The sequence below is a fragment of the Epinephelus lanceolatus genome, chromosome 4 (assembly GCF_041903045.1).
Source record: "Epinephelus lanceolatus isolate andai-2023 chromosome 4, ASM4190304v1, whole genome shotgun sequence".
NCBI lineage: Eukaryota > Metazoa > Chordata > Actinopteri > Perciformes > Serranidae > Epinephelus > Epinephelus lanceolatus.
In genome coordinates, this window is record NC_135737.1 from 47,874,215 (window position 1) to 47,894,535 (window position 20,321).

Here is a 20,321-nt window from a genome sequence, read left to right on the forward strand (position 1 = left end):
ATTAGACTTAATTAAATTATATTATAGTATGTTATATTACTTTATGTTATATCATATTATGCAAATAAATATAAATAATATAATATATAAAAATATATAAATATTTATTAAAATTAATTAGATTTTTTAAATTAGGTATATTATATTATGATAAATTATATTAAATTAAATTACATTAAATTTAAATGCGACACAGTTTTAATTCAGTTTGTATTTAATATTTTAATAGATTTTACTGAGTGAACATATCTTAATGTCACAGAGTGTTTTTACTGTGTTTTACTTTCCTCACACCATCATCATCATCTTCATCATCATCATCATCATGTCACCTTAAAAACTCCTCCGGCGGTGACGTCACGTGAGCTGCAGCAACACGGCGCGAGCAGAGAGAGAGAGAGAGAGAGAGAGAGAGAGAGAGAGAGAGAGCTAGAGAGGGTGCAGCAGCGCGCGGACACGGCACAGGTGAACGCACGAGCCTCATCGTCCGCAGGAGGAAGAAAAACAGCGAAGAAGAAGAAGGAGCCCCCGCTGAGAGAAGAACCACACCGCGGTCTGTGTCCCTCCTTCCTCCTTCTCCTCCTCCTCCTCCTCCTCTTCCTCCTCTCCCGCCGGTATCGATCCGCCAGCGGCTGATTACCGATCAGATTTTCTCGGTGTGGCTCGACGCTTGTTGACTGATTGAAGGAAGGAAGGAAGGAAGGAAGGAAGGGAAGTGGATTTGTGACGAGGAAGAGGAGCAGCTCACCTCACCGAGCAGCACCGAGCAGCACCGGGAGATGGAGAGCAAAGAGAAGGCACCGGCAGGTAGGACGGAGAGGTGGAGGGTGGAGATGGATGGGTGGAGGGAGTGATGCATGTTGGGTACAAGTGTACTGCGGTATCCTGCCTGCTGCTCACATCCTGAATGCAGCTGCACTGGAGCTTTGAGGTGTGGTTATTATGGGATGGGGTGCAGTGTGTGTGCGTGTGCGTGTGTGTGTGTGTGTGTGTGTGTGTGTGTTGTCAAGCAATCGGCTGAGAGACGCCTGATGCAGCAAAACACAGAGAGACAGACAGACAGACAGACAGACAGGTGAGCTGAGGGAGAGACAGGTGGTGAGACGGACACACAGAGAGACAGGACGCTGCAGACACATCGAGGCGCTGAGACCGACGATATGAGGGTGGAGGCGGGGGACAGGAAAGTTGACAGGTGGTCAAAGATCTGAGAGACGGACGTGAGCTCAGAGAGACACAGGTGGTGAGACGGACTGAAGACAGACAGGATGTTGCAGGCAGACAGGAAGGAGCGAGACGGTGAGACTGTCAGGAGACAGATAGGGAGGAGACAACAAGGTGGAGAAACTGACATGACACTTGGACGGCGGGGTGGGGACGGATGTCAGGACACAGAGAGACACAAGGACAGGTAGAGAGACAGACAGGAGACAAGAGACACTGACTGAATATGACCTCTGACCCCTGGGTGTGACCCGGGACAGTGAACGTCTCACTTCCTGCAGTTGTCTCTATTTAAAGGGAAACTTTGACAATTTTTAACCGGCTCTGTCATCACAGTGTGTGCAGGTGAGACGTCTGGCTCCTCCTCGTCTGTCCCACGAGTGCCCACAAGTCCCCCGCCTGTCCCCGCCCGTCCGTCCCCGTCTGTCCCCGCCCGTCCCCCACTATCCCTCTGGGTTCATTTTGCAATAACAACCTTATCGCCCAACAACTCCCCTCAAACTGTAGCTGCTGCTGTCACAGAGGGACAGACAGGTGGAGGGTGAGACAGGTAGACTGACAGACAGGTGTAGGGACAGACCACAGTTGGGTGCTTCTTCCTTTGTAGGGCGGGTCCATCCAAGTCAGATCCTACAGAGGCTGCACAAGACTCCGCCCTCTTTCCAATCAGGCGACACGTGATGAACATGTTTCCATGACATCAGAGGAAACCGATTTACTGTGTCAGTCCGACTAAAACTGGACTTTTACATGGATGGATGATGTCACAGGAAGCCAATCTTACAAAGGAGGACCACACTTGTTTGTTTTGCTATGGAAGCTAACGTTAGCTAATGTGCTAAAAAGTTAGCGTTCCAGAGAAATCCAATATTCCTCTTAATCCCTCTCCAGTTTCTGATGAGGCGAAATCCTTTCACTGCTAGGTTTGCTGTTGTGCACTGCCTGTAGACCAAAACAAAGTGTGTCATGTTTAGCTATTTCCCTGCTTCCCTGTTAGCGTTAGCACTACTCGGCTGCCACGCTAACGCTCCAACTCCAACTGAGCCAGGACGGTCTCACGGAGAAGAGCAGTGTTGCCAACTTAGCAACTTTGTCACTGTAATTAGCGACTTTTCAGACCCCTCTAGCGACTCTTTTTTTAAAAAGCGACTAGCGACAAATCTAGTGACTTTTTCTGATGTTATTGAAGACTTCTGGAGACTCTGTTGTGAGAGCACGTATCATTCTTATTCTTCTCAACGAGCAGCGGATGCTGCCGTACCGTGAGCTCCTCTCTCGCCCCAAAGCACTCACAGACGGCCCAGTCCTCCCTCCCAGCTGCAGTCAGAGCAGGAGACGTTAACCCCTCCACGTCCAGACTACAAGTGAATCGCACATGCGCGGAACCGCCGCTGGCTGATCCCGACCTGGTTTACAGTCCGGGCGGGATGTAAATGTAAAATTTTCTTTGTCTGATATAAATCACTGAAAGAAGGTTCATTTGTAGTTCTAAACATATTCAGGGTGTTTTTTTACTCAGTTTTTTTCTCTCCTCTCTCCTACAGCGTCCATTACAATTACATGCATATGGACAATTATGCAAATTAGGCGATGATGCCATTTAGCGACTTCTAGCGACTTTTAGGACAGCCAATAGCTACTTTTCTTACTGAGGAGTTGACAACAGTGGAGAAGAGTTGGAACGTTAGCATGGCAGCCGACTAGTGCTAACGTCCCTACGCTTCTCCACCAGGCTCAGTAAGCCGGAGCCGAGAAGCGTGGGGACGTTAGCATTAGCACTAGTCGGCTGCCATGCTAACGTTCCAACTCCTCTCTGTGCGGGCTCCCGGCTCCGGCTCACGGAGAAGAGAGGAATGTTAGCGTTAGCTCCGAGAGTTAGCACTCGAGCTACTACGGCTACTGGAGTAACTTAGAGCTATGGAGCGCTTCTACCAGCTCTTCTAGTCACTGAGCCTCGCCTCCATCTCAGCAAATATATTACATTTATTACAGGGACCATCATCATTGAAGTAGGCAGGGGAATAGCTAAACACAGCCACCAAGCTGCCCGCTGGGCTACATTTTACAATGCTAATTGCAAATGTTAGCTGGGCTGCCGGGCTACTCACCTAACACAACCATAACGCCTGACCCATTGCTGGGACCGAAGCTCCGGACATTAACCCATGCTATGATTGTAACATTAAATTTAATTGAATCGACATGGCGACATGTGCCTAACGTTACTGTAACACTAATTAAAACAGACATTTGACTTTATGTTGTACCTGTCCAGGAGAAGAGGAGCTAGCTCCGAGTCAGATTGTAGTCACTTTAGCTCTCGCAGTGCTCTCCGCCTTGGAAATGCAAGGCCAATGTTAATCCGAGTTCTGTCCCTTTCTTTGTCCGACAACTTCTTCGTCAACAACCGTTGTTTCTTTAGAGGTAATGTCGGATCCTGGTCTTCTTCAGGTGGACGTTTTGTTCCGCTCTCCGCCATTTCATTTAGAAAATATGCGCTGCCATTGCTCACTGGCTGTAGCCTTTTATAGGGAGGGACGGCCAAGGGCTCTGACAAGGGGGGGGGTTCACATGAACGAACATGAACGCGCAGCCGGACCGGCTTGTAAACAACAGGCTTCAGATCAACACAGAGAGAGGGTGTGTGAGGTCATGCTATACTCCAGATGAAATTACACCTCTAGTTCTTCACATAGCAATTTTTAATTCCTTCAATCTAGAAATGATGAATTTCGCTTATTGCTCCTTTAATACACATAACGTTATTCATCCCTACAACAGGAAATACTTTTTCCCTAACCTGATATGAAGTGTGCGCTGCACATGTGAGCATTTTTGATGATGGCCTCCGTCCAGTCCTTTGGTCTTATCACATTTAACCATAGTTGTCTTTGTTTTTGTTGACGGGCAGTGGCGGCTGGTTTTGAGCCATGACTCCTTCTATTCTGGCTCCCAATAACACAACAAGACAAACACATTTTAACACTCCTGTGGAGCCTACAGCCCGGTCAATAAATAGATTCCTCTCCCAGTCGTCCAATGACGCCTTGTTGATGTAACTGGACGAAGAATCTTGCCTTTATTGTAGTTATTGTCAGAGGAGACAGTTTGTTTCATCGTCATAAAACGTTTGTTCAACCAACAGTAACTCTTCCATTGTCATTCCTTTAAAACTCATTCTGATAAATCCTGTAATACTGTGATACAGTGAAACTACAGTATTTTCTGAGGTGGTTATCGTACAGTGAAAGTGTAATGCCATTGCAACCTGATGGCTAAAATGCTTCCATACCGGAGCTTTTAAAACCTCTCGCACTCCACCCCCATTTTGTAGCAGAAACGCCTAAAATGACATACCCAAATTAAAATGACTGTAGCTTCTGAACCGCTCTGACTACATGCATGCATGAGGTCTTGTCACAAAGAAAACTCCCTGCAGTTTCTTGTGAAAGTGTCAGAAACACTCTAGGTGATACAGAGACAGAGTAATGGGCCTCTGAAGTCAGTAAAAAGTTGAAGATTTTGCCTAAAATAAAATAAAAATGTGTTTCAGGATGAATAACTGTCTGTGGCTTCATCTGAGCAGGTAAATGACACTGTGGGGCTGTAGGCACACTATCAATGAACACTTGTTTCAAATTTGAAGAAGACTGCTCAAAGTATGACCATTCTACAGTGTTTTTACCATGAAAAGATCCAGGCGGAGCTCCAAATGACAGAGCGCTCACTCGGCTTCAAAACAGTACTATCAGTGATCAAACAACACTCAGCCAGCTTCAAACATTGTACCTTATTGAAATCAGGTGTGATTATGATAGCTGATGTTGTTTATGACACAGAAACACCATAAAATATCACCAAATAAAGCCATATGAAACGTGAAGGTTATGATCCCACTTTCTAGACGGTATATCTCAGCCAAAAATAGTGGTAGGAGTGAGACTCTTACCTTTTATAAACCAGCTAAGTCCCCGCTAACAGCTCCGCATAAGATCGCGAGTAATCCTTTAACTTTTCCCGTTGAAAAACGGCATGACATGACTTGTCACCACTCATCGCGATTTTGGACTTTGTGTGTTTAGGCTGCTCTGGTGCGAAATACATAATAAATAAAAGAAAAACAATGTTATTTTTGAAAAGTCGAGAGCTTCCTGAATCCAGCAATACCAAACATCACATGGTTTGATGACGTAGTGCGCCTGGGAGATACCATTTAACAGAGGAGGGGGGGAGCAAGGACGTCGTCGGAGTTAGAGTAGACTGTCCAGGTGCTCTCATTGTTGAGTTCTGCCTCTTTCATCACGTTGTTAATAAACATTTATATAATTGATTGTTGACATTTGTGAATCGATGTATTCCATCAGGGACGGAGCCTTATGTCCTGTTGTGTGGACGATGTGCGTTCTTGTCGTCTCTCATTTGGTCATCCAGTCACTTTTTTGTCACCTAATAACAATAAATTGACATGGACACTGAAGATACTGACATACATGTAACTGCATATTTCATCATCGGCGATGCCGTCAGTTTGCTCTTTAGCTCGCTCTGTCAGTCAGTTGGTCTGTGGTGAAAAGGGGCGTGGCGTGGACACGTGCACACACGTGGTTGCAGCTATTGTTAAAAGATTGACAAGAACTGTTGATGCGTCAGTGCCCTCGTCTTACAAGAGTCAGAGCAAACGTTTAAATGAGACCTTGTAGATTTAATACGACTTGTTTCTAAATCTAGGGACTGATGCATCGTGCCCAAAGTATTGTGGGTACTTTAAGAGCTGAGGATCCTTTAAATCCTCTGAACAAAGGATTGGATGTTGAAGCATCCTTGAAAAGCAGCTGTTTAAGGAATCTTCCTCGACTTTAATAATCACCCAGCTGATGATGATGATGCTGACAGACTGCTACAGCTCGGCTGTGGGAGGAGGAGGACAGATGACAGACATCTCACACCTCCAGAGTTCACCCATCAGATTTCAGTCCGTCCTAAAATGTTTTCTCTTGGATTGGTTTTCACTTTGCTGTTCTCAGATCAGGTATCTGATCCGCTGGAGACGCATGAAGTGACTCAGTGTTTCTGTAAATAATGGGCAGATTGGACTTTATATTTGTGGAGCTTCCTGTCGGCCTGTGAGAGGAGACTGTGCTGAAGTCAGTGAAACATCTGTGAGTTCTGTATTCTGAAGAGCCGAGCAGAGCGTGAGTCAGCTCCCAACTTGAACACTGCGTGAAATCACCAGCACACTTTATACCTACTCAGCTGTGATATAATAAAAGGAGCAGTTCAGCGTTTTCTGAAACTCTTTCTGTCTGTGTGTCAGACATTACTGTAAATCCTCTGTGATTTAAGCAGAGACTTTTATTATGTCTCCTCACTGGCTACAGCGCAGGCCAGAGGCGTTATGTTTGCAGGTCGTCCGTCTGTCACATTCTTGTGGACATATCTCTCTCTACAGTTTGGGACAAATGTCCACTTGGAGTCAACGTTGAACTGATCAGTTTTTGGTGCTCACAGGTCAAAGGTCAAGGTCACTGCAACCTTGCTTCCATCTCATTCTTGTGCCTACAATATCTCAAGAACAGCTTGAGGGAATTTCTTTAAATTTGGCACAAACGTCCACTGGGACTGACAAATAAACTGATTAGAGTTTAGTGGTCAAAGGTCAGTGTGATCTCACAAACATGTTTCTGTCCATAACTGAAGAATTCATTCACTAATTCTGACCAAACTTGACACAAATGTCTGACAGGATAAAATAATGAAGGTCAAAAGGTCAAAGGTCAGCTTGACTGTGACATCATGTTCTAACGTCATATCTCAGGAACAGAAGGGGAGACATTTGGTCAGATACTGAATTGGTGACTCTAATCTTGAAACTGTGCTGATTGTATAGATCTTCTGCAGTGTTTCCCATTAATTAACGAAACTATGGCGGCCCGCCATGTGACAGCCAGTTAGCCTCCGCTAGTCTCTGAGCTAGCCCCGGCTCTCCGTTTGGATCCAACCGGAGCACTGAGCCCTGGTTTGTTATTCAGGTTAAAGTGGGAAGAAGCAGCGGGTTTATCGGGCAGCTGAGTGAAGTGGAGCCTGAGGAGGAAACACCGGGACCGTCTGGATGTAATAGTCCGTGGAGGTGCTGCGGTGCTCGGCTGCACAGATAGGAAACCCCTCGGCTGACAGGATGTACCACTCTCTCACTCCGCTCTCTCTCACGCAGGCGCAGAACGTACGTGCTACTTGGCCGTCGGATGTAGTCCGTGTAGTGTGTTCAAATGCAACTGACACAGGGCGACGTGAGGCGACGTAGACGACGCAACAGTTGGCTTTCGTTGCCGCTAGTTCTTTGATGTTAGTTTGGTGTGTTAGGGCCTTCACGGCCTCACAGGCCACCGTCGTCTGCAACACTGCCCCCGTTAAAAGGGTCAATATCACCACCTCCTCTACTGTCGCCTTGTTTGTTGTTGAGTGAAACTTTTGACTCCGCCCTCTGGTGCCATCTATCGGCTGTATCTATGACATCATCAAGGAGGCATGGAATTATAAAGGCAGTGTCGTTTATCTTTGAAACAGACAAATCTATTTTTGTAGGAGAATAAATGAGACATTTTCTCATGAACTTTAGACGATATCTGTAGAATCAGGTTCAGACCTTGTCGAACACAACAGGAGATGATCTGTCTCACCCACTGGAAACACTCTGTTTAGTTGGTAGAGTGTGCAGGAGGCAGGACATGATTATACTGCCATTGCATTGGTTGTTCGTAATTTAGTCATAGTCAACAACAATAGTCTCTCGTTGTCCCTTGAATTTGTCCGACCATTTTGGCTTCGGCCCGTACCCTCAGAAGCTCCTGAATCTCGTCATCTCTCCATTTTGACATTTTGGCTGCTGTCTTCCTGTAACTGAGTCGTCTTCATCCTCAGATGTTCGTTTACTTCCGGTGTTGTGTGAGCATCATGACAGAAACGTCACCAAGTTGCCCACATCCTCCTGACGACAACCTGCTCTGTTCACACACGGGATCAGTCAGACGTTGAATGGACTCTTAAAGTCCACTTGAGCTTATGAGACGTTCTCATCAGCAGCTGTTCTGGATGATGTCGAGACAAATTCAGCTCTTCAGTTCATGTGTGAAAGGGGCCTGAGATCAGCTGGTGTTTGATTGACAGGAGTTGGGGCCTAAAGAGGCGGGACTAGTTCAGTGTGTATGTGTGTGTGTGTGAATGCAGGTGAAATGAGGTCAGGTACAGTTTCAGAATGTGTGTTTGTTTACAGACAGATCAGCTTGTCGTATTGATTCTGGGATCAGATCCACACCGTTCAGGACTGTAGTGACCCGAGAAACCTGACACACACACACACACACACACACACGCACACACACACACAGTGTCCCAGAGGAGGTGTGTATTTCTTGTCGATTTCTGTTTGTGTTTCTGCTGATCAGCTAAGAAACACTGTGTGTACCTGTGTGAGTGTGTGTGTTTCAATTAGATAAACCAAATATTCAAACAGTTTAAACTGAAATGTAACAGTGTGTAGTTTTTTTTTGGTTGGACTCCACCGTCAGTTTGCTCGTCCGTCTGATCGATCAGTGAGATAAACTCATCAATAAAAATGGAGGGCAGCAGAACATGAGCTGATCAGATGATCAGGACAGAAGCAGCTCAGGTTCAGGTGTAAAGATTCAGGATCGAGTTGAAGTATTTTTAAAATTATTGTTCAGACTTTCCCAGAATACAACAGGTCACAGCAGGATATAAAACTCAAAACCATCTCTGATGACATCAAACTGAAAATACTCAGTACGGTTTGTTTGTCCCCGTCACAGTGATCTGCACATCTGGGTGATGCTGTCGAGTGTGTGTTAGCTAGTTAGATGTGTTTCCATTCACACGGGGCTGTCTCACTTAATTTTGGACAGTGTGGTCTCGATCACAGAGTGAATGAAAGGATGTTAAAACAGTAACTGTGTGGAAGATGCATTTCCTCACCATGTCACGGTGTAAAGTCCAGTTCAGACCAAAGATTCACTACGAGATGAGATGAAACAAACAACTACTGTCAGCGCTCTGATCTGTAACGTTGTAAAAAGCTGCTGGCTCACAGGAAGTGACCACCATGAGACGGCGTATCATCTCTAGTCAACGACTCTCTGTGCTTCTGATCTGTAACGTCGACAGGAAGTGACCACCATGAGACGGCGCGTCGTCTCTGTGCTTCTGATCTGTAATGCTGACAGGAAGTGACCGCCATGAGACGGCGTATCATCTCTAGTCAACGACTCTCTGTGCTTCTGATCTGTAACGTCGACAGGAAGTGACCGCCATGAGACGGCGCGTCGTCTCTAGTCAGCGACTCTCTGTGCTTCTGATCTGTAACGCTGACAGGAAGTGACCGCCATGAGACCGCGCGTCGTCTCTGTGCTTCTGATCTGTAATGCTGACAGGAAGTGACCGCCATGAGACGGCGTATCATCTCTAGTCAACGACTCTCTGTGCTTCTGATCTGTAACGTCGACAGGAAGTGACCGCCATGAGACGGCGCGTCGTCTCTAGTCAGCGACTCTCTGTGCTTCTGATCTGTAACGCTGACAGGAAGTGACCGCCATGAGACGGCGTATCATCTCTAGTCAACGACTCTCTGTGCTTCTGATCTGTAACGTCGACAGGAAGTGACCGCCATGAGACGGCGCGTCGTCTCTAGTCAGCGACTCTCTGTGCTTCTGATCTGTAACGCTGACAGGAAGTGACCGCCATGAGACGGCGCGTCGTCTCTGTGCTTCTGATCTGTAACGCTGACAGGAAGTGACCGCCATGAGACGGCGCGTCGTCTCTGTGCTTCTGATCTGTAACGCTGACAGGAAGTGACCGCCATGAGACGGCGTATCATCTCTAGTCAACGACTCTCTGTGCTTCTGATCTGTAACGCTGACAGGAAGTGACCACCATGAGACGGCGTATCGTCTCTAGTCAACAACTCTCTGTGCTTCTGATCTGTAACGTTGACAGGAAGTGACCGCCATGAGACGGCGTATCATCTCTAGTCAACGACTCTCTGTGCTTCTGATCTGTAACGTGGACAGGAAGTGACCGCCATGAGACGGCGCGTCGTCTCTAGTCAACAACTCTCTGTGCTTCTGATCTGTAACATCGACAGGAAGTGACCGCCATGAGACGGCGTATCATCTCTAGTCAACAACTCTCTGTGCTTCTGATCTGTAACGTCGACAGGAAGTGACCACCATGAGACGGCGCATCATCTCTAGTCAACGACTCTCTGTGCTTCTGATCTGTAACGCTGACAGGAAGTGACCGCCATGAGACGGCGTATCATCGCTAGTCAACGACTCTCTGTGCTTCTGATCTGTAACGTCGACAGGAAGTGACCGCCACGAGACGGCGTATCATCTCTAGTCGACGACTCTGTGCTTCTGATCTGTAACGTTGACAGGAAGTGACCGCCATGAGACGGCGTATCATCGCTAGTCAACGACTCTCTGTGCTTCTGATCTGTAACGTTGACAGGAAGTGACCGCCATGAGACGGCGTATCATCGCTAGTCAACGACTCTCTGTGCTTCTGATCTGTAACGTTGACAGGAAGTGACCGCCATGAGACGGCGCGTAGTCTCTAGTCAACGACTCTCTGTGCTTCTGATCTGTAACGCTGACAGGAAGTGACCACCATGAGACGGCGTATCATCTCTAGTCAGGTGACACCATCAGCCGGCTTGAGTTGAGCTCAGACCGGCCAGTTCACACCGCTGACACTTTTCTCTGCAACGTCCTAAAACTGTTTCCTCTAGTTGTGAATATTTGATCTGACCTGACCTTTAGGAAGAAGTGATGTAACAGCCACTGTGTGACATCATCAGGTGACATCATCAGTTGGTATAAAGATGATTCAGATGTCTCCATCAGGACTCAGTGTTACAAAGTATGTGAAGAAAAATGATCACATGTACATTATTATTATTATTCTTATTTATTGATAACCTTTTGTGTGTGTGTGTGTGTGTGTCCAAAAATGAACTATGATTTAAGGCCACACGCACACACACTCCCCTCCTCCACTGTGTGGGAGACGAACATTAACAGCAGGAGATGCTGAGCTCAGCACAGTCAGGCTGATTAGTGTGTGTGTGTGTGTGTGTGTGTGTGTGCGCGCGCCGCTCCCTGTTTTATGACCTTTTGTTCTCAGTACTGGTTTCTCTGGTCTCCATCATTCCCAGCAGCCCCTCAGCTCTGATTCAGTTTCTCATCAGTTTATCAGTGATCGATGTATAACCTGCTCTGTGTGGACGATGACATCATCAAACAGCTGATGACATCATGTCTATTTAAAGCAGCGGGGCTTCAGTAGCAGCAGAATAAAGGGAGCAGATGGAGGCGGACGTTTCAGAGGAGACGGAGCAGGAAACTGCTGACGAGGAAAAATTACATGTAATCCTTTTAATGTGGAAGAAAAAGCTTCAGAGTTTCACTGTCAGGCGTTTAGCTTAAAACACGTGGAGCTGAATCAGCAGGGTTAATATTGATATCAGCTGATCGATAGAAAATCAATCAGCTGTTTTAATGATCAGTTAATTGTCTCAGTGTTTGTGTTTCCTCTCACAGGAAACTGAGTCCCTTAGTTTGGACCAATCAGGACGTGATGACGTGAACTTACTTCAATCTGACTTTTCTCTCAGTTTGATCGATCAGAGGATTGATTGATTATTGGGAAGATAACTGTTAGTTGCGGCTCTAATTGAATTGCATCTTGGTTTAAACCCAGAGGAGCTGGTTGTGAGTCAGAGGCTCATCAGTTCAGCCTGTTCTCAGTCTGAAGGATCAACACAAAGTCGTTCCTTCATTAACGTTCACAAACCTCGCTCAGTCTGAAGTCATTGAATACTGGTGCTGGGGCAGTGACCTCAGCGTCAGACGCTGATGATGAAAGCTGCGCCTTCATGTTGGCGTGATCCAAGGCTGGTCGCCATTGGTGTGTAACAGTGCCTGACGGACTCGGGGGGAAACGCAGCCGGACAACAACGTCAGTTAAGAGGGTGAAAAGTCCAAGTTGGGTGTCGGGTTGCAGCAGTTTGAAGGTTTACCATGGTATTAAAGTCAATGGTTATCATTCTGTGTACTCGGACTTATCTGTGGTACGAGATGGAAAATCTAACCTGCACATGTGCATTTAATTTCCTCCTCGACTGCCTGTCAGACTTTTACACAAACTTCCATTTAAGTGTTTCTGAAATCGTCTAAAACCGACGCTTCTTTTTTCATTTAATGATAAACTCAGCGCTCCATCTCTGCTGTGAATGATTCATTTAAAACTTTTATGTTTTATCTAAATCACGTTATTTAATAAATCTCATCATGTGGCAGTGGACACATTGGAAAGTGTAAATGATGAGGTGTCTGTCTGATAAACTCAGGTGGAGACATTAATCCAAATAAATGACATATTAATCTAAATCCTGCCGAGCTCTGCTGGCGCAGGTTTCATTGAAGAGGCCCCGCCCTCACTTCCAGAAAATCGTGTACTGTGCAAAGCATTGTGGGGATTTTATACCTGCGGAGGATCCACACATGGATCCTTCTAATCTCTCTGAAAGAAGGACTCAGTCCTCAGTGATATCCAGAAGGATCCTTGACATTGGAGCAGTCCTTCCTTCAGCAGGTCGATGACATAACTTCCTTCAGATTTGGCCGTTTGAGGATCCTTCCTTGACTCTGAGAAATACCTCCTGTTCTTTGTTCCTAAACCCAACCTGTGCGTTTGTTGTTGAGTGTACACATTTGCAGTAGTAGTGCTTTTATTTTGAAAGAGACTGTATGCAAACTGTACATTTCCTGTGTAAACAGAAGTGTATTTTGTTGTTAAGACTGTTTACATCGATTTAAGATAAGACCCATAATAGTGAGAGCATTCTTTTTCTCTGTAGCAGAGAGCTCAGGCTTCTGTCTCCCAGTCATCACATTCATATCTTACTTTGGGTGCTGTGCAAACTTGGTATTTCACCGTAATCACTCTTGTATTTCCACAAAATGGCTGCAGAGGACTGTTTTTGCATGATCCTGGATGTATATCGATCTAAAATAAAAACTATAATAGGTAGAGCACTCATTCTTCTGGCAGCAGAAAGCTCAGGCGTCTGTCTTTCATGTCATCATGTTGCCCGCTCGTCATTGCGCCATGTGCAAAAACAAGTGTTATCGCCAGAGGAATGAATGACACAACACTTTTTCACTCTGCTCATAACAATGAGTATATTTCAGAAACTAAATAACGTGCATAGTCTCAGGCTGCTGTCAGCCCTAGAGTGGTCTCCTCTGGTCTGAATCAGGGACTCATGTTGTCACAAAGTTGTATAATTGCCTAGAGTTGGTTCGTGTTCATCAAATGCCTTGTGTGAGAAAGCTGCTCTTGATTGGTCAGAATTTCCATGTGGGAAAAATCCAGGAAGTAAAGCAAACGTTGAAGAAGAGTACACTTGCAAGATAAATGTGACACTTTCTAATGTCACAATGGAGGGACAACTACGCAGGTTGATTTTAGCGCTGCTCATCGTGGACTATATTGCTGTCATTGTTCATTTTAGTCAAAGCATACAGTTTGAAAACGAGGCGCAGCTCCAACTAGAAAACAATGTTTTGATGCATTGGATGTGCTGAATGTGCATATTAAGGCAGTACAGGAGGAGGTGCACATTAATAATCCTCCAGGACTGTAACATGCTCATGTTTAACCCAAACAATGTGTCATGTGACTGCAGTTGCTTCACATCCAGGTCGGGACACCTTCTCACCACAAACCAACCGCACCAGAGTTCCTTTGGAACCGGACTGAGACCACCTCTTCAAGAAGGTCTCAGTCCGGTTGTTTTGCTGTGTTCACACCTGCACAAAGGAAGTAAATGAATGATTCAATCTGAGTGAAACTGATGAAGAACAACACAAACTGACTCAGACGCTCAACAGCTGATTGTGTTTATGAACAAACAACATACATGAGTTCTGATGGTCTGAACCTGTCCCCACCTGGAGCTGATTATAGGCAGATAATCACAGATTAAATCAGCATCATGACATCATCAGTCGGAGGAACAGCTGCTTGATTTCCTCCTCAGCGTTCAGGATGTTTAGTTTGAATTCGAACTGCTGTTGTTTGTGTTTATGATGTTTATTATAAACATGATGTCATGTGATCTGCGTCCTGCTCGCACTGCATTACTGCATCAGCACGGAACAATCAATGCTAATGTGTTAGCATGTGGCTAATGGACTCGGTGATCGATCGTGACGTTCATTTCCTCCTAATGTTCCGACCGGACACTCTAAAGAAATAGGCAGCATGTTCCTTTAAGAGCATCGCCATGGAGACGGTGTGAGAGCGGAGAGAGAGAGAGAGAGTCAGCAGACCTTTCAATTATTTATGAGGCTCTTCTGCAAATGGTCTCTGCAACACACACACACACACACACACACACACACACACACACACACACACACTCACACACTCTCTCTCAGCTGTAGATGTGGCTTGATGAACAGTCTAATGTAATGCGGCTGTGTGGCTGCAGCAGATGAACAGGATGGATGTCTGAGTGCTGCAGCGCTGCATTAAAACTCCCATCAGCCCTGGCGTCACCTCCCTCTACACACTTCCTGCACTTTACCCCGCCAAAGTAAGAGTCCTCACCTGAAGCCTCTTACAGGAGCACTTTTTACACAGAGACGGCGCCACAGAGTCGATACAAAGTCCCGCCTTTATGCCACTGTTGCATTTTTACACAGAACCAAACGACAGCGGCGTCGTGTCGCTCCAGTGTGAGATTTTCTCAGGTCTTGTCAAATGTCTTCAGCTCTCAGCGCTCACAAACACTGACAGATAACTGTCTGTGTTACATCTGGTGTATGAAATGTTTCACCATCCTACGACAGATGAGCCTCCAACTACCAAGCAGAATAGCAGTGTGCTACTGATTCACCTCACACATTTACACTTGTGTCTCTCACACACACACACACACACACACACACACACACACGCAGTCAGAGGGGTAACTATACAAATAATCGCTAACTGTAGCATCACACAACTAACGGTTATTAACAGCTTTACCAACAGAGTGGAGCCTTTTTAAAGCTCGGTGTTGGATGTTAGCCGCTGTTGCTAATGAGCTCGTGCTAACACTCTGGAGACGGTCCTTCAGCGCTGTGTCTGACCTGTGGCAGGCGGTTGGAAATCAGACCCTCGGCGCCGTCCTGTTGTCTTCCTCATGAACTGTGAAAGACGTCCACACTGCGACATGTCTCACCCTCCTGACAGCTTCTTCTGTGTTTATTGGCGGCCCACAAACCAAGTTTAAGGTACATGTAGCAGAATAATGCATGATTATAAAAATGTCACATTAGTGGCCTGATACACACCGATCAGCCAACACATTCAAACCACTGACAGGTGAAGTGAACAACTCTGATCATCTTGTTACAGTGCGATGCTCTGTTGGGAAACCTTGGGCTCTGACATTTATGTGGACGCCACCTGACACGCTCCACCCACCTGAACACCAGTGCAGACCAGGCACCCCCCATTATGGCAGCAGCACTCCCCAGTAGCAGTGGCCTCCCAGCAGGACAATGCACCGTGCCACACCACAAAAACTGCTCAGGAATGGACCGAGGAACAAGACAAAGAGCTCAAGGCGTCGACCTGGCCTCTAAAAGTCCCCAGTCTGATCAAACATCTGTGGGACGTGCTGGTACCCCACCTCACAACCCACAGGACTCAACGCGTTGGTGCCAGACACCAAAGGACACTCTCCAGAGGTCATGTGTTCATGCCTTGACAGGTCAGAGTCAAGTCCGGTCCAAGGAGCACCCACCTTGGATCGGGGGTGCCTCTGGGGTACCAGCTCGTCCCACAAATGTTCATTGAGGCTGGGATCTGGGGTATCTAAGTGACTGAAAAGTTAAAACCCAATTTTTGACATCGTAGTTTACAACTTTATAGGCCTTTAAAAATGTTTCAATAAGTCAGTTGTTGTTGGACAGAGAAAACATCAGTGAGAGGACACATCCCTCCTCGTTCAGGTGGAGCCACCATGCTGATCTGTTCGATTCAGTGAGGTTGTATGAGAGGCAGCTGAATGTATGATGAGCGCTGTAATTTCCCAGGTGGACTTGAACTCATCAGTCCCGTGGTGTGTTTGTGGATTCTGTTTTTTCTGATCGACAGATATTTAAAGTTTATTTGTTGTTATCTTTGGTCGCTCTGTGGACGAGGACGCAGCTGAAAGCAGAGAGCAGCGACTTGACTCTTGAGCTTCTCGACTGATGAGTCAAATCACAGACGTGTGTGTGTGTGTGTGTGTGTGTGTGTGTGTGGGAGGGAGAGGAGCTGTATTAACACATTAACTTAATGACTTTAATTGATGTCGCTGCAGCTGTTCTCAACCTTTGACTGTATGTACATTTCAAATTCAGGCCTGTAGACGCTCTGCACACACACACACACACACACACACACACACACACACACACACACAAACAGGTGTTTCTCGTTGTCTGTTTTTGAACGCAATCACACTTCAGGGTTCAAAGGGTTAAATACTTACAAAAGGTGTCTGACAGCAGCACAGTAAAGGTTATGTCGCTCCAGGTTTCAAAGGGTTAAGGCAGCTGTGTCTGTGGGATCAGACTCTTCCCATAGTGAGCCCTGCTGCACCTCAGTGCTCTGTACCTGCACCAGGAGGGCAGGGAGGTGGTGACAGAGTGGGTGTGTGACGTCCTGTCCTGTTGAGGGAATAATGAGCGCAGTGGCCCTGATGTTTAACTCTGTCAGCTTGGTGTGAGGAGACCAATTATCCTGGCAGCAGTGTTGGCGATGTTTGACTCTGTTAGTAACTGATGACGTGTTTAAGAAGCAGGTGGAACAGTGCCGTAGGACTGGCTGAATAATGCTCTGGATTTATGTAACCTCTGTTCATACATCAGTAAACTACAACTATAAAATGAAAGAGAAAAAATAAGTTCATTCACTGGGCCGACTGCCGGCAACTTTGGTGGAACGTTAACTTGTAATGTTACTCAATGCATGAGTTGATGACGTGAATCCATCAGCACACCTTAAATTTCACTGTGACAACTTTGACCATCACTTTAGTTTTTATATGACACACACTTTTAGTAATGACTTTAAAAATATAGATTAATTTGGAGCGGATTATGTGAAGGTCATATATTCTAATCCTCACTTCCTGTGGGCTACAGCAACACTAAACCCCTGAGCTTGCCTGAGAAGGACTAAATGCACAAAGCTGCTATTTTTAAATATCCCATGGAGAGAGACTCTCACTGCAGCCTGTTCTATTTTGTTGTGAAAATGTGGGCGTGCAGCCTCGTTCTGTGGACGATAAACCAGGTGCAGACTTCCATCTGTGTCACCGCTGATGAGGAAATACAGCGAGTGCTGGACGGAGCAGTGAGTGACAACAACCCCGCCCACATTTAAGAGGACTGTCTGAACACACCGAGGGTCTAGGTACCATGGCTGAAGGGTTACTGCTGGTTCCAGAGGTACTAACGGCTTTAGAGTCCATTCAGTTTTACGCCCCTGCTGGGAGGAGCATGTCAGAGTACTGTACATGTCATTTCCTGTTACCACTAAGAGGCACCATGGCTGTCACATAATGTTGACATGTAGATGTTATGAGGCCAGGACTGCATCTCATGTTTATTAATTAATACAAAAATAGTGCTACTATGTGAAAAGTGTCAAAGTTAATAAAGTAGCAGAGGAGATCACCATGTTGCACTGCCATGTTTCTACAGTAGCCCAGAATGGACAAACCAAACTCTGACTCCAGATAGGGACATTTGTGTTGTCATATCAGACACTGCAGTTAGAGTCCTCTCTGTGATGAGCAGCGTTGGTATAAACAGTTAGTGTTTCCTGGTTTAAATCAGCTGGTGTGTGTTTCTGAGAGGAGGAGACCTCTGTGGAACATTCAGCTCCTCAACAATCAACACTGAAGGAATTCTGACCAGGAGACGTTTCAGCTGGTTGTAATCTGCAGTCCACAGCTAGATGCCACTAAACTCCCCTTAAATCTGACACACTGAACAAAGGGCTGGGCGATATGGACAAAAATTTAAATCTTGGTACTCACAGGCTGACTGGTGATAGAAATCCCTGTATCTTCAGCTGCAGGTCAGAGCCACATTTGAGATGTCAGAAGCTGTTTTTTAAGAACCGACTGTGATCAAAATAAAATGCAAAGACAGGGATTTTATTAACATTTGAAAATAGGCACAACAGTTACACCTCAGAAACACTAGTGGGCTGTTTCTGTGAAGTGCTGTAAAGTTTAGTTGATTCAAAACACACATTAAACACACAAATCAGCTTCACTATAACTCGCAGCATTCACAGACAAACACTTGTCTTTATCTGGACACATTTTCCCCACAAATACAACATGCTAACCTTATTAGCACAAGCCTATGGCATTTTACATTGTATAAATTAGCCTAGCAGCTAGCAGAGATTTCCTCTGCTCATATTTCAGCCAGGATAAATCACACACAGTGTGTGGAGGCTTTATTGTCTTCACAATTTATTGTTTCTTATCTGTGAAATTAAAGTAAATCAAAGCCTTGTTTCCACTGAGGGAAATGGTTTCAGCTCACAGAGACAGACAGGAGGTCTGCGTCACTGTGACACTGTGGAGTTAAATCTCTAAGGAGGTGCACGTCAGGCTACGGCTCTAAAAAGTGTTGATGGAGAACTTGTGAGTGAGTGAGGGGCGGAGTTGTGTGGAGAGTGTGACAGAGGAGAGATGAACACTGGTTTGCGTCACGTAATGCAACTTGACCCAATATCGATATAAACAGTGTCTCAATTTATATCTTGCTTGAAAATGTATGGATCTATATGGTACAGTTGTGATATGGCCCAGCCCTGCACTGTCTGGACCTTTAAGTCCTGTTATAGTAGATATATACATTCCCCCCCGGCAGCAGTCAGAAATACTGAGCTCTACGCAGCACAGATAGAGATCATTGTTTCTGGACTTCATGCAGAGTTTATGTTCTCATGTATTTTACAATGTGTGTGTGTGTGTGTGTGTGTGTGTGTGTGTGTGCTGCAGTGCCTCTGGTTGTATATAACTCACTCCAAGCACATGCATGCTGGTCCCAGTAATCCTATAAAAAATGCAGTGCGGCAGTCACGTGACGAATCATCTGACGCATGCAAATGAAGACACCGAGGCTCAGCGATGACACAGGAGGGATGCGGTTACCGTGGTTACCGTTCGGGGAGGGCAGCTCGGACCGAAACAGTACCGCTATGGATATTCATCACAGCGTGGTGTCATTGTTGTTACAGGTACACACGCTCCTGCTCGCTGGCTTCTGTGGCCGCAGAGATGACGCAGACAGGACAAACACACGTGGCTGGGGTTGCTATGGCAACATGCAAACATGGTTACCTGAGTATCGATGTGTTTTATTGGTGGATGTCTCAGTTGACGTGATTGATTTGATTGTTGAACAGCAGCTTGATTATCATCATGGATCTGATGGTGTACAGCGACAGTTTGTAGGATTTATATAAACGTCATGTTGAAGCATCTGCAGGAGGAAATAAAACAAACCTTTAAACCCAGAGCGATTTCCAGCTCAAGGCTTTTTTCCTTGAAGTCATTTTCAGACTCAGGGCTGCAGAGGACTGACAGCAGAAACAGTTGATGTGCACACACACACACACACACACACACACACACACACACACAGACGCTGCTGTGCTGTGTTTATATCACTGGACAGTGTTTACTGTGATAAACAATCAGACGATGCAACACAACAGTTAAATTTAACCCATCAGCTGATCCAGAGACAGAAAAGACGTCTCATCTCGTGTGTGTCCTGGTTTCCTTCGGTCTCCAGTGAGACGTGAGCAGAAGACACAAGTTAAAGCAAACATGGCTGCAGTTCAGAGTGAATTGGGATGCACCTCCTGTCCTTCAGTGCTGCTCAGTCACACCCTGACGCCTCCTGAGCTGCTGCTGTCTGCCCCCTGCTGGACGCTCTGAGAACTCACTG

General features: G+C 46.0%; 1 protein-coding gene across 1 annotated transcript in view; it reads left to right on the plus strand.

Moving 5' to 3' along the window:
* The first annotated feature begins 411 nt into the window (after positions 1 to 411).
* The window catches only part of LOC117259332 (fibroblast growth factor 12-like), a 79,641-nt gene continuing 59,731 nt past the window's right edge, over positions 412 to 20,321 (plus strand). The window contains exon 1 of the mRNA XM_033630613.2: positions 412 to 807. Coding sequence (XP_033486504.1) covers positions 780 to 807 — 28 coding nt within the window. The 5' untranslated portion in view covers positions 412 to 779. The remainder of the gene's footprint in view (positions 808 to 20,321) is intronic.